At 39.4% G+C, this 13,528-nt stretch overlaps 1 protein-coding gene across 1 annotated transcript; it reads right to left on the bottom strand.

The window, feature by feature from the left end:
• Nucleotides 1-1,411: 1,411 nt before the first annotated feature.
• On the bottom strand, nucleotides 1,412-12,559 carry LOC132103591 (embryonal Fyn-associated substrate-like). Its single transcript, XM_059508699.1, has 8 exons — nucleotides 12,412-12,559; nucleotides 11,397-11,667; nucleotides 8,510-9,928; nucleotides 8,255-8,377; nucleotides 4,247-5,134; nucleotides 3,823-3,897; nucleotides 3,230-3,481; nucleotides 1,412-2,989 (listed from the first exon to the last, which is right to left on the bottom strand). The coding sequence occupies exons 2-8, from the start codon at nucleotides 11,406-11,408 to the stop codon at nucleotides 2,807-2,809; spliced, it is 2,952 nt and encodes a 983-aa protein (XP_059364682.1). The 5' UTR covers nucleotides 11,409-11,667; nucleotides 12,412-12,559; the 3' UTR covers nucleotides 1,412-2,806.
• Between the last annotated feature and the right edge of the window lie 969 nt (nucleotides 12,560-13,528).

Raw genomic sequence — 13,528 nt, 5'->3', positions numbered from 1 at the left:
AAACCATCGAGCCTTAACTTCTGGGGTCGTGCACGAGCGCGTCACCGCGTCCTGATCTCTGGAAGGAAGGGCCGGTAGAATACACAAAAACAAATACAAGTGGCAGCACTTTCATGAACGAAGCCTTCTGCTAGGTTGCTTGCAAACTGCATCCATTTTATTTACAGAAACAGTTTAAAATTGCACTATATAGTCCTTTAATGTTGTGACCCCTGTGTCCTTTACAAGTCATTCCAAGAAGCACGCCTAATTCAGTTTCTAAAACCATCCTAAATGGTTTTACTGACCTTTTTTTAACTAGTGGGCTGGAAAACCAGTCGGTAGAAGAGCTTAACCTCAACTTGGCCCGACTGTTGAAGAAGCTAAACCAGCAAAGGCTGATTATCACCGAAACATACTAAAGCATAAACATTTTAAACAAGAAAAATAACACAATTTAACACAAGACAACTCAACTGAAATAACCACAACTTTGTTCTGTAACAAAAATTTATTTTCAAGAATCATCTCACCATTTGACAAGTACCAAAGACTCCCTCTATGCCAAGTACCTGTGGAGTGTGTCTTACAAACAAATTCTCAATGAACATAGACATAGGGTAAATAAGCACAAACTATGCATGTCAAAAATACATTCTGGTACCAAATGAAAAGAAAAATCACATTCTTAAAGCAAACTTTGAATTATTAATGCAAAGCTGCATGAAACATCCCTGTTATGTGTGCATATTATTTCTGTAATAAACAGCTTAAAGCCATGCAGGCATTTGATTAACAAAATCAAATATAATTATATAGGGCCATCAATTCTAAGCATTACTATAAGCACTTAATTGAAGAACTTGAGACAAGTGAGTCTTCTGATAGGAACGCTTGCTTGTATATTTGTAACGTAGTTATTTTGTACACACGGACAGGAGAGCTTTGTGTAGCAATACTGATGAAGTCCTCCAGATGGCGCCTTGAGTTAACGAACACCCCAACACCAGAGTAAACCAAAAGAAACCCATTTCACAAGACAGTATGCTTTTCAGCATCGTAAATCCTTGAAAGTTTTTCCACATTTGTATTAAAAAAAATGTGTTATTTTATAACACTATTATTTGAGTCATATCACCTTTGCATCAAAGGTGTTCTCTCTTCTTACTGCTGTTATCAGTTTGTCTCAAACTTTTTCTTTTATTGAAAGTCATAAAAACATTATTGTGGAGTTTTTCTTTTGCTATTTGAGAAAATGTGAATGCAAAAAATATTTGTGGTATTCTCCCATTGTTCAGGGTTAACCCAACTATGACGGCTTACGCTTCTGAGAAGCCCGGAAATGTGAAAAAGTCCCATTTAACTTAATTGGACTTTTTAGTCAAAATTTCACTGCATCCATTGAAATAGGACAAAAAAAATATCAAAACTAAAAAGGTACATTTTTCAAAAAGGCAGTAATAAAGGGAAGGCTACTTGAGATGTAAACTATGACCTTTTTATGGCTAAATTATTAAATCGCAAGAGTCAGTAACTGTAAATATGCAAGGAACCAGTCAAACCGAACCGAAGTCGAACAGCAAGAATAACACAATAACAGCACTGCACTGGTGGCCAGCATGTCGATCGTGAATATAAAAAGAGATGAGGGTATTTCCAGACAAAGACAGGGGAAAGAGCCAGAAAAAGAGAGCAGATGGAGGAATTAACAGATGCAGGAATGGGCTCTGAGATACAGACTATGAGGGCGTCTTGTAAACACGACAGTACATTTATGACACCGACTTGATTTTTCATGACAGGTGGGAAACAGGTGCATGTTTCAACCTGTTTAAGCACTGTTCAATGGGTAAGATACACAAGGTTCAGTCTAATTAGAACCAAGCCTGTTTGAGTACAAGATATTGTAAGCACTGGCATTTCAATGCCCACTATGGAAGCTACTAGATATATATTGCCATTTTCAGAAATGCTGCATAGCCCATTTAAAAAAAAAAAACTTTTGATATTTATTGTGCAAGAGTTGTTGTCCAGACTGCTTCAACATTGAGCTGCCTATGTGAGCATGTGAAGGAAAAGTGAGAGTGTGAGAATTACGGGAAGAAAAAATAAGGGAGTGAAACAGAGTGTGAAGAAAGAGGCTGTCCAGAGTGGACCTGACAGACAGGTTTATCTTTAAATCAGCATTGTGAAAAAAAAAAGATATCTCTCCCAGAAATTCAATACACTGTTGAATCTCTCATTTAAAAAGTAGTGTTTTTCTTCATGTCTGTTTAAATAATCAAGTATTCCTTCTTGTTAAACGTTTGAAACTAGGTAAGTTTTATCTGTTTTGGTTACATGTGCAGCACAACTGAAACCTCCTGGGCTGTCAAATTAGTCACTTCAATCTCTATAACATCAAGGCCACTTCACATTTACTAACAAACTGAAAAATTAGACCAGTTTACGAGAGCACCCTTAAATATAGAAGACCACTTTGTTGTCACCGCATTGTTGTCAATATGATTAAGGGGACAAAATAAAGCTATTAAAATGTGCCTGAGGTTGCAAACATATTCAACAAAACATCCATCAATAAGTTATTAAAATGCATAAGTGTGCTTGGCACCAAAAAACAAGAAAAAAAGACAGACATGTCAAAAGTGTTAAACCCAACACAGGCAAGCAGATACACTCCAACATATACTCACCGACCGTTTTTGATCATTTCATCACTGTTGAACTAATACAAGCAGTGACATGCTTTTGATGCATCCTCAAAAAAAAAAAATATTAAGGCATTCCACTGTGAAAACAATAAAGGTTCACCCACCCACAAATAACATCAAGATATCTCAGCTAATCGCTGCAAAAGCCCAGAGAAGCCAGCTGCATGCTGGGATAGATCGGCTACTCTGTCCACCATTTCTTGCGTAGCAGGGACCGAAGGATAATTTTGGGCTGCACCCTTAGTTGCCATGACAACAGCCTTCAGAGCTTGGCAGAGGCGTCCACTGCAGCTGGTGACCTGAGGACACAAACAGTGTGTGAATGTGTTTAAATAATCTGTTTTGCTGGAAACTGACTCGTCAACATGTTTACCAAAAGCTTGTTCACTTCCCAGACTGTTCATGTTTTCTACTGCCCTTGGGTTCTCGACTATGACTCACAATTTGATTGGTTTTGGCGTGAATCATTAAGTACATTCACTTTTGAACAGAACAGAAACGCTCAATAACTTTTCTAATCAGAGTATCTATGTTCTAACCTTTGCTCTGAGGTCTGAAGCGCTGAGAAGCCTTGCAAGTGTATCCCCAATAAAGACAAGTTTGTGCGCAGTCACAATGAGACTTTTCCCCCTGGAAACGAAGACTCGGGGTGGTTGGTTCCCTTGGACACTTGTGAACAGGGAATCGATGGCATCAGATAGGCAAGAAAGATGAGAGAGACTTTGGTTGGAGTAGAAGGAGAGCAGCTCTGAATCTTCAAGAGACAGAGAGACTGAAGGGGCAGGACTCACCTGGAGAGAAACAGAAAACATAATTCATGTAAACATACAAAACACTGTCTATAAAGATATAGACCCTTACTTCCTTGAAAATACCTAAAAATGCATAATTAGAGAATTACACTCTTTTCATTAGGCTTGGAGTAGTTCAACTATGATTTAAAGAATGAGCTCTGTTGTAAGTTGAATTCTTCAAAATTTAGAAAAGATATCTGGTAACTACACAGGTTTATAGGTTTTTTTTATATCACTGTATTTATATAAGTCTGTATTTATTGAGTTAAAAATACAGTCATTAAATGAATATTAATTTGTGTGAGTTTTGGGAGTATAACAAACAATCAAAGACTTACTTTATTATCAGTTGTGGTGATAAGCTGTGAAGAACTGTGCTCTGTATTGGTGTCTGGTAGAGGCTCTGGCTTCCCCTAAAACAACAACAACAATAACAACAAAAATGTAAATGTCCACAAAAAGAGAACTGCAGACCACAGAAATGTTTCAACAAAGGTGAATACAGGCACCAAAACATGAACAGATAGTCAAAACAGAAGTAAATGAATGAATATGACAGAATGATAAATCCTGAGAAAATGTTAAATGTTTGACATTAAAGTTACTGTTGTTAACCGATGTTTTTGTATCTGACAAGTAAAGTGCTTCGGCCCTTTGCCTGATGAACACGTGTGTTCATACTTGAATAAAAACTGATGTAAAAAGTGGGAACATTTACTCTTTTTTTTGGCATTATATCCATGCATAAGACAGGTGTCTAACCTGCAGTTTGACGTATCCCACACTATCACCTACAGGATATGAAGGCAGGGGTGTAGGAGTCAGGCCGATTCCTGCATACACATTCCCTTGTTCCTCATCCTCCATTCTTCCCACAGTCGGTGCTAAAGAAACTGATGTCAGGGGCAAAGGGAAGGCTGCGGGTGGTGGAGGTGGCAGCGGTCGTTCCTGGATCCAGCTGCCCTTCCGTGATCCCATGTCCCCTGTGATCGGTTTGACCTCTGCCACCGGCAAAGCAGGTAGAGGTCTCCGGGACAGAAACTCCTGGGAAGGTAAACAAGGTCGCACTTGACTCTGTATAAGGGAGACGGAGTCTTCAAGGGCACAGCGGACCATCGTGAGCAGACCGTCGCCTGGAGGGGCAGTGCCACACACCGAAAGGGCGGGAAGGAGGTCAGAGAGACGGGACCATGCCTGCTGGAGAACTAAAGGAATATCACCAACATGCCCAGCCTTCCAGACAGAGAGGATCTCAGCCAATGCAGAGGCGAGGTCTCGTGATGGGGTGGTGGTGACAGAGGCAGAGGTCAGGGCTGATTGGACAAGAGCAGAGAGAGACGCTTTCCACTGGATGTCACCAGAGTCTGTGCTTGACACAGATAAACGGCATGTCGGGATTTCTAGAGTGAGGGCAGGCATGTCATAGATGCCTCCATCAGGTTCTGACACATCTTCAGAAGTTAAGTCTGGCTTTCTTGGACTGGAAATCGAATAGGTACATCCATTTCCAGCAGTTTCTGCAGTTAATCCTGGCAACTCGCTTGCCTCCAAGGGTAAACCGGGAAGACTGGGAACACTGTACACATCCTCATCCTCTGCATCTCCAGCCAGAGAGGAGGAATTCAGGGCCAGAGAGGGAACATCATAAATCTGAAAAAATATGAAAGAGTTACTCACTATTTACAAAATTTTAAAGAGTTAAAACAGATTTTGGATCCAGAACTCCATTCATTTCCAAACTACAGTAATTATAACTGCAAACTGTGCCATAAAGCATAAATCATGCTGTTTCTTTAACTGTTATGTGGGAGTCTCAATTACTGTTCAGTTTAAGGTTGGAAATCACTGCACAACTGCTGAAAAGAATTGAAAACACTAGGCATTATACAGTTACTGAATTTTGAAATGATTACAGAGAAAAATTAGGCATCATACACTGACTGAAAGACTGACGATCACACACTACTAGACTTACAAGTAAATCCAAACAATACAGAATTACTCACAAACATATATATATATATATATATATATATATATATTAGGGGTGTAACGGTACGTGTATTCGTACCGGACCGTTTCGGTACAGGGCTTTCGGTACGGTGCATGTGTGTACCGAATGACCGAATGCAATATTTTGTTTGCGGAACATATAAATTTTCGTGTTTCCAGACGAACATATTAAGTGGCGGAAGTCTTCGCGTTCAGCGCAAATCCCGCCCTGCAGCTGATTCTAAGGCCGGTGACACACTGGCTGCGTGGCGTTTCTGTTGTTTGTCAGTTGCGTGACGGCTGCTTCACGTTTTCTGTGTCTTTACACACAAGAATCGTGCCTGACACGGCGCTAACGCGCTGCTGCTACTGTAGGTGACATAGAGGGAGACCGCCGACAGACCAGGATCTTGTCTTCACGACAACAATATCTATACTTCATGTTGAGCATAAATATAAAGCCTACTGACAAAGGACACCGTCAACAGTATTGTCAGCAAAATAGATTATGTTTGACAGGTGCAATATGCCAGTGTGTCACCGGCCTAATGTTTTCAAAAGGCAACTAGGAAAAAAACGATTGTAATTCAAACGCAGCTCCCGTCGGCATTTAAACAGACCTTTGCTCTTAATTCTGATCGGTCCAACACAATAACGAAATCTGAGCAGGTCTAAAAACTGAAACTGTTCATGCTGCACTTTACACTTTGGAAAAGTTATATATATTTTTTTTTAAATATGAGCAGGCCTACAAGCTGGGATTGGTAATGCTGCACTGTAATCATAGTTGTTTATTTATATTTTATTATATGATATTGGTTTGAGACTGAGAGTATTTTATTTAGTGGAGAACTTTGCAGCAGTATTTTATTTCTAACAACAAATTGTTAAAAAAAGTTTATAGTAATAAACAACCTGCAGTTTAATGTTTGCATTTCTTTCCCTTACTGCACCGAAAATGAACCGAACCGTGACTTTAAAACCGAGGTACTTACCGAACAGTGATTTTTGCGTACCGTTACACCCCTAATATATATATATATATATATATATATATATATTTTTTTTTTTTGATTAAGAGTAAAAAATCCCTTGTTAAACAATTAAACAGACACTACATGTATTTACTTTACTTTTATTGATTCTCAGTAGGCACAGTAGTGTCAAGTGCTGCTGGTGGATCAGTACCAGCGCCAAAGCGCAAACAAAGACTATCGCTATCTGCCCCAAACTATTCATTATCCGCCTGGTGCTGCTGTTGTTGTTGTTGTCTTTGGATACAGGAAGAAGAATCGGAAATGACGCATATTGCGTCGTGTTGTCCGTACATCCAGACGCTAACCGTGCGTTGCCGTTTACATCGGGATTGGCGACTGATTACACATTCCATGCATACAGGAGTAACTCTCTCTGCTCACGCATGTAAACGGGTTATCCCGAATGTTTCAGAAACCCGAATAGTGACCTTAACCCGACCATAACCCGAATTTTAACAGCATGTAAACGTAGTCACTGACTGGTTGCTAAAAATTAAGCTTTGCATACAAGGTTTCTGCAGGATTTTTAAGCTCAAATGTAAGACCTTTTTAAGACCTGCACTAATAAAATTAATACCATATGAGCGGGGTTGGGCAATGTCTATAGTACCATATTAAACTAAAATGCATAATTTACAGTTTAGATACAAGTTTTCACAAAAAGTTGTATAAAATGCTAAACTTTACATTTCAGCCTTTAAACCGTTTTTAAGAAAATGGATGAGTCAAAAGTATTAATTATTATATTCATTTTAACAATTATTATCAATAAAATATTATATCAATTAAATAATATAAATTAGGGGTATGCGATATCGACAAGAAAATTGTGTGAACAAGAGAAAAAGTGTTACATGGGATCCCACTGGATTTTATTGATAACGGTAATTAGATAATATTTTGCTATAGAGTGTGTTATTGTGCTGATATCTTATCTCTGATTGTGCTCCTGAATTTTTTTATATTATTCATCTTCTGTGTGGTAAGTTCACAGCAATAATAAAAATTAATCATTTCCATCTATTTTTTGGCCATTTTTTTCTAAAAGTGTGCACCATCTTTTGAGTCAAATTCTTGCATTTGGGCTTTTACCAAGCAAATGAAATCAGTATCAACAAAACTGATCTTTGCAATGCAGAGGAAACACTGAAGAGGCATTACAAGTGTCATTTAGATGTATTTGCACACTGTTTAATGCAGTTCTGAGGAACATGGAATACTTTAACTTTTAATACATAAATAATGTTTTGATATTTTAAACATAAAACATTGAAAACTGACGTTTGAAATTGTAAAATTTGAAGTTTTCAAGACCGAGTTGAAACTCTGCGTGTTTGCAGTTTGAAAACATGGGTCGATTGTCGCATTGGTCTGAACTCTGAACAAAACAAGTTTTATTGAAAATGCTCAATCATTCTGCCAGCAGGTGGAGCATTTGGTAGAATATAACTGTTTCCCTGGTAACAGCAAACACAAAGTAGCACAGCACCGAACTTCAAACGTGCAACACTCATGTTTATTTCATAAAATCATAACGTTGATACAACTAAATTTAAGACTTTTTTAAGACCCGCGGAAACCCTGATATAACCTAAAATATTTTTTAAAAAGCATTTAAATTGTAATACAATTTCACAATATTAATGTTTTGATTGTATATTTTTATCAAATAAATGCAGAGCAGACCAGAGCAAGATCAACATTCTTCCTAGATTTTTCCCTTCAGTGTTTGATTTCTAACCTCTGAGGCTTGGTCAGTGTGTAGGGGTACAGCGCGAGGGGTGTTATAGATCCCATCATCCTCCTCAGAAGGCACTTTAGGAACTGATTGCTGCCACTTATTTGTTGGAGGTGTATCATATACCTGAAGAACACAAAAATAAGCATTAAAATCTTATCTCACCATCTATTTCATCATCTCTACTATCTCTTTAAAGAAAACTCCATATTCTACAGAACTACAACCTCTTTCCAATCAAGTTCTAATTTAGCTCACCTCCTCACAGAGTTTCTCATCCTGAGAACTTGCACTCTCCCTCTTGGTCACTATTTCACTGTTCTTCTTCATCTCCTCCACTTGCACGTGTCCATTTATACTTCCCTGTCTCTCTTCCTCCAGTACGTTTGTCTGTGGGGGCGCAGGGTTGGCCTGGAGAACAGGTTTGGTAGTTGGAACCGAGTTAGACTGAGGTAAATCCTTCCTGGTCACACTTCTAACAGGAGGTGCTGGCGGAGGAGGTTTGCGGCCAAAGTTTGGGGACCCTGATACTCCAGACTTTCCCGCCCCAGTAAGTAAAGGGGATTCTCTCAGGCCACCCTGGGCCAGTTTTCCTTGACCAACAGGAGGAGATGAAGTAGTACCCTTTTGGGATCTTCGGGCAGAGGGAGGTGTCTGCTTAAGATACTGGCCTGGTGTCGAAGCTCCAGACACTCCTACAGTTCCAGTGGGATGTTTGCGGTCAGATTGAGGGGTCCTTGATATAGCATCCCCAGGTGGGGTTGGGGTTTGGTACATCCCTGGGGCATCCAGGCCAGTCTTATTCTGAGAAGGACTAGTAGAATAAGATGGGCTGCTTTTGGGTACAATCCCATTCGTAAGTTTTGAAGTCATTCTTGGCACACACTGTCCTGCCACTGGGGCACCACTTGTAGGACTCTGATATAAATTCTCACTAGCCAATGCAGCAACAGCTGCTGTAGGCACCAAGTAGCATCCATCAGAGGTACTGGCCCCTGCATCTCGTGGACTTAAATACTTAGCCTCCACTGCTGTTTCAGCTGCAGACCTGGGAACAGCACTTGGAGTCAGGTACACTGAATCGGATGTCAGTGCACCTTGTGATCTGTGTTGTGCTGCCACTGGCGCAGGTGAGGTAGGAGTCTGGTAGAGGGTCCCTGACTCGCCACCCTGTTCTCTAAGTGAGGGTGAATGGGGTCGTCCGGCAACACCCACATCGCTCCAATCTGGACAAGGCCTGGTTCCGGAACTAGAATGTGATCGTGGGCTTCCTCCATCAAGGTGACATAGCTCCCCAGACCTGGCAGGGGCAGGAGCAGCCCCAGGGCTCTGGTACACCCCTTCAGCTAAACTGGGTGGTGTGAGATACACCCCATCTGAATCTTCAGTGCTCAGTCCATTTTCCCTGCCCTGCTGGCTAGTCGATAGATGGACCGAGTCCACACTAGGAGCTCGCCGGGTATCTGTACCTGTGCTTGATGCTGGAGTCTGTACAGTTCGGAGGAGGCATAATCGGTTGGCAGGGGCAATTCCTTGACGGCCATGTAGGGAGCAAAGCCACCACCCTGGTCCACCATCCTGCTCCTGGTCTAGAACCATCAGGATATCACCTTTGCGGAACGCTAACTCCTCTGGGCTTTCAGCGGCATTGTCAAAAAGTGCCTTTGCAAGCACTGTCTACAAGACCAAAAAAAAAAAAAAAAAAAAAGGAGGAGGAGGAATAAGAATAAGAAACCAAGACAAAACTTTAAATAAATCCTACCAAGACATAAATCACCTCTGGACTAGCTTCTTAGTCTAGGTTTCTAATGATCATAGCATTGTACTCTATGAATATTGCTGGCTCTGTGACAAATTGCTCATGTTCCTCTATTGTAAATTGCTCTGGATTAAAGCGTCTGTTAAATGCATGAATTTAAACATAAAACCATGGCAGCAAAACATAATAAAATCCTGCATAAATAAAAAAGTGAGACGGACAGAAGAAAGGCTTTAAACAAGTCCTTCAATGGGAATGGGAAAGGACAGCAGAAGGAGAAATGCTAATTTCACTAGACTGCAAACAATATAATTCAATTATTGTTTTATTCAATGTACTCGGTTGAATATATCTGAGCCCTTAGCTGACTCTACTTCCACAGTATTTGAGCTGCATTGTGTTAATAAGGGAAGACAAAAACAGGAAACAACGTAGAGCAGTAGACCCACTGTCCTGCAGAGTTTAGCTAAGACCCTCATTAACCACACGAGGAGCAGCAAATCAAGCTCCTCAAGATTGCATGAAAATACTCATTCAGGTGTGCTGAAGCAGATTGGGAATAAGGGTTGAAGACCTCTGACGTAGAGGATCTAACCTGGCCACTTCAACCAGGTTCATCAACATGTGTAACCAAATCAATGACAAATGACTTAAGCTGTTAACTTTTTTAATGTGGCTGACATTCCCTCTTGTTAAAACAAACCAATATCCCAGAGTAATTCATGTACTCAAACAGTACACTGACTGAACTGCTGTGAAGAGAGAATTGAAGATGAACACAGAGCCGAGCCAGATAACGAACAATAGACTGACTCGTTCACGAGTATTGGTTTGTTTTACCTCAGAGGGAATGTCAGCCACATTAGAAAAAGTTAACAGCTTAAGTCATTTGTGGATTAATGCTTATTGGAGACGCGAACCGTTTCAAACGATTCAGTTCGATTTGGTGAACTGGTTCAAAAAGATCCGGTTACATCGAATGATTCGTTTGCGAACCTGATATCACTACACTGCAGTAAACGCGCTCACAACATACCCGGAAGAGAAGACAATGCTGAATAAAGTCGAAGTTTTTGTTATTTTTGGGGCAAAATGTATTTTCGATGCTTCAAGAAATTCTAACTGACCCTCTGATGTCACATGGACTACTTTGATGATGTTTTCTTACCTTTCTGGACATGGACAGTATACCGTACACACAGTTTCAATGGAGGGACTTAGGGCTCCCGGACTAAATCTAAAATATCTTAAACTGTTTTCTGAAGATGAACGGAGGTCTTATGGGTTTGGAACGACATGAGGGTGAGTAATTAATGACCTATTTTTTGGGTGAACTATCCCTTTAAGGACTGAACATTTTACAGTGGTGACTTAAAACAAACTTACTGATAGAGACATGACTGAAGCTGGCTCTCCACCGTTTTAGGATGCGTTAACTCCACATGTGCTCTCCACAGAGGCTGTGTCCCGTTTACATGTGCACTGTGTGACTCATCTGCATGTTTTGTAGATCTGGTTTTCCATTAACCTGAACCGTGCAGTGGTGGTAAATAGGTCTTTTTTATCCAGGAAGATCAATTTCTCAAAACCATGACTGTTGTCCTTTGCAGTTTGTGACTTTCATCACATATGACAATTGATGCCGCACACATTCAACCTGGAGGATCAGAATAAATGCATTTTAGATCAATCTTAATAGCACAGTAGTGTGTTAGTAATACAGAGTTCACTTTAAGAAACAGTCAGCTAAAGCAGCTAAACTAGTCAGACCAGCTGTGGGGCTCCACCAATGGAGTTCAGAAAAAAATAACTTATTTCATGGGAATTTGTCTGTTAACTTTTAAGTACAGCTGTAATGTGGTATTTAAATGTACCCACCCTGATTGGACAGAGCATTAAGGGGCTATATGATATCATAACTTAGTAATTATTAGTTAATATAAGTGGAAATAGTGTACCATATTTGGTCATTAATGTTTGTTTATATATATATATATATATATATCTAAGTAATGAAACCTAAATAAAATCACTTCAGCAGCTGGTTTTAAAAACATATTTTTTATTTAAAAGAGGACTTGTAATTTTAATAGATTAAGCTGCACTAGGCTGCAACAGAAAAACATAAATCAAAGTCCTGAGCCACGTTTCGTTTTCCATTCAAGACGTCTCAATGTTTCTTTTATGCAGGACAACCCCAATGAGACAAACAGAGGACTAAGATAAAGAAAACAAGAAAAGCCCCCATTCTCCGGCTTAACCAGTGCCAAATGCATTAGACATATAAATAAACGTTCTTTCTAAAAACGACATGGATTTTAATTCATTCGCTAGGACGCAAACAAGCGGCGATCATACAGCCAGTGTAAAATGTTTACTAAATAAACAATGATCGTCTTACCGTTCACATGTCTAGAAAATATCATCTGGAAATACAAAAGTAGATTCAAACGTAGCAAATCATATCTTCTCAAAAGACTGTAATGCACGGCTGTTGTTGTTCTTTTCTTTCTTTGGGGATTGGCGTCTCGCTTCGCCCTACCCTGGCCTTCTTGGTTTTGAATTACAGTTGAGCGCAACACAGCACGATTCCTGCGGTGCTTCACGCCCTCTAGTGGAGGAATATCTATCTATCTATCTATCTATCTATCTATCTATCTATCTATCTATCTATCTATCTATCTATCTATCTATCTATCTATCTATCTATCTATCTATCTATCTATCTATCTATCTATTATTTTTGTCCACTTATGGTAGTTGTCATAATGTAAATTTTATTTGTTTTTACCAACATCGCCAAGTGCTGCTTCTGAAGGTTACAGCTGCCTCTAATGTAAACTTCTGTCCAGAATTACATCAAACAAGTATAAATATTTTTCTAACTAGGATGTCCTAGGAATGTCCTCTTGTAGGATGGCTCCTTATGATGCTTCTGTCACACCATAATAAGGTAAAAAAAAATAAAAAATAAAATGCAATGTAAAGACGTGTTGTGCATAAGCTGGTATTCAATTACCTGCATATAAAATAAAAACAGAAAATGTATTATAAAGCGAATATGAAATTGTATAGGCCTACTAACCATGATGAAGAAAGCCTTTGTGAAAATTGCACTAGCTTTTTTTTCACATTTCTAAAAGATGTATTATGTTATGTGAATTGACTTTCACTGGCTGTGTGGTATACATGCTCTGATTCAATGTGCTGGGCAACTGTTCAAAAACATTAGATAGAAAACAAAGAGGACATCAGAGGAATTTAAATAAGAACTTAAGTTTTTAGTGTCTAAAGAAAAAAATGACCGCAAAACCCAGAAAGCCATTTAGATGATCTAATCTGAACATGTTCAGCATAATAAATGTCATAATCTGAGATGGGTTCCCGTGGGCTGTAACCACATTTCTTTATGCTGCTTACTTAGATTTACAATTTATAATAAAACAAGTCTAAAATACCTTGACCAACAGGATTTAACAACAGGAACTGCATGTTGAACAAACACAAAGCTTTGTTAC

Source organism: Carassius carassius, chromosome 2 (assembly GCF_963082965.1).
Source record: "Carassius carassius chromosome 2, fCarCar2.1, whole genome shotgun sequence".
NCBI lineage: Eukaryota > Metazoa > Chordata > Actinopteri > Cypriniformes > Cyprinidae > Carassius > Carassius carassius.
Note: the sequence above shows the minus strand (reverse complement) of the source record. Positions and strands in the feature narration are given on the sequence as shown.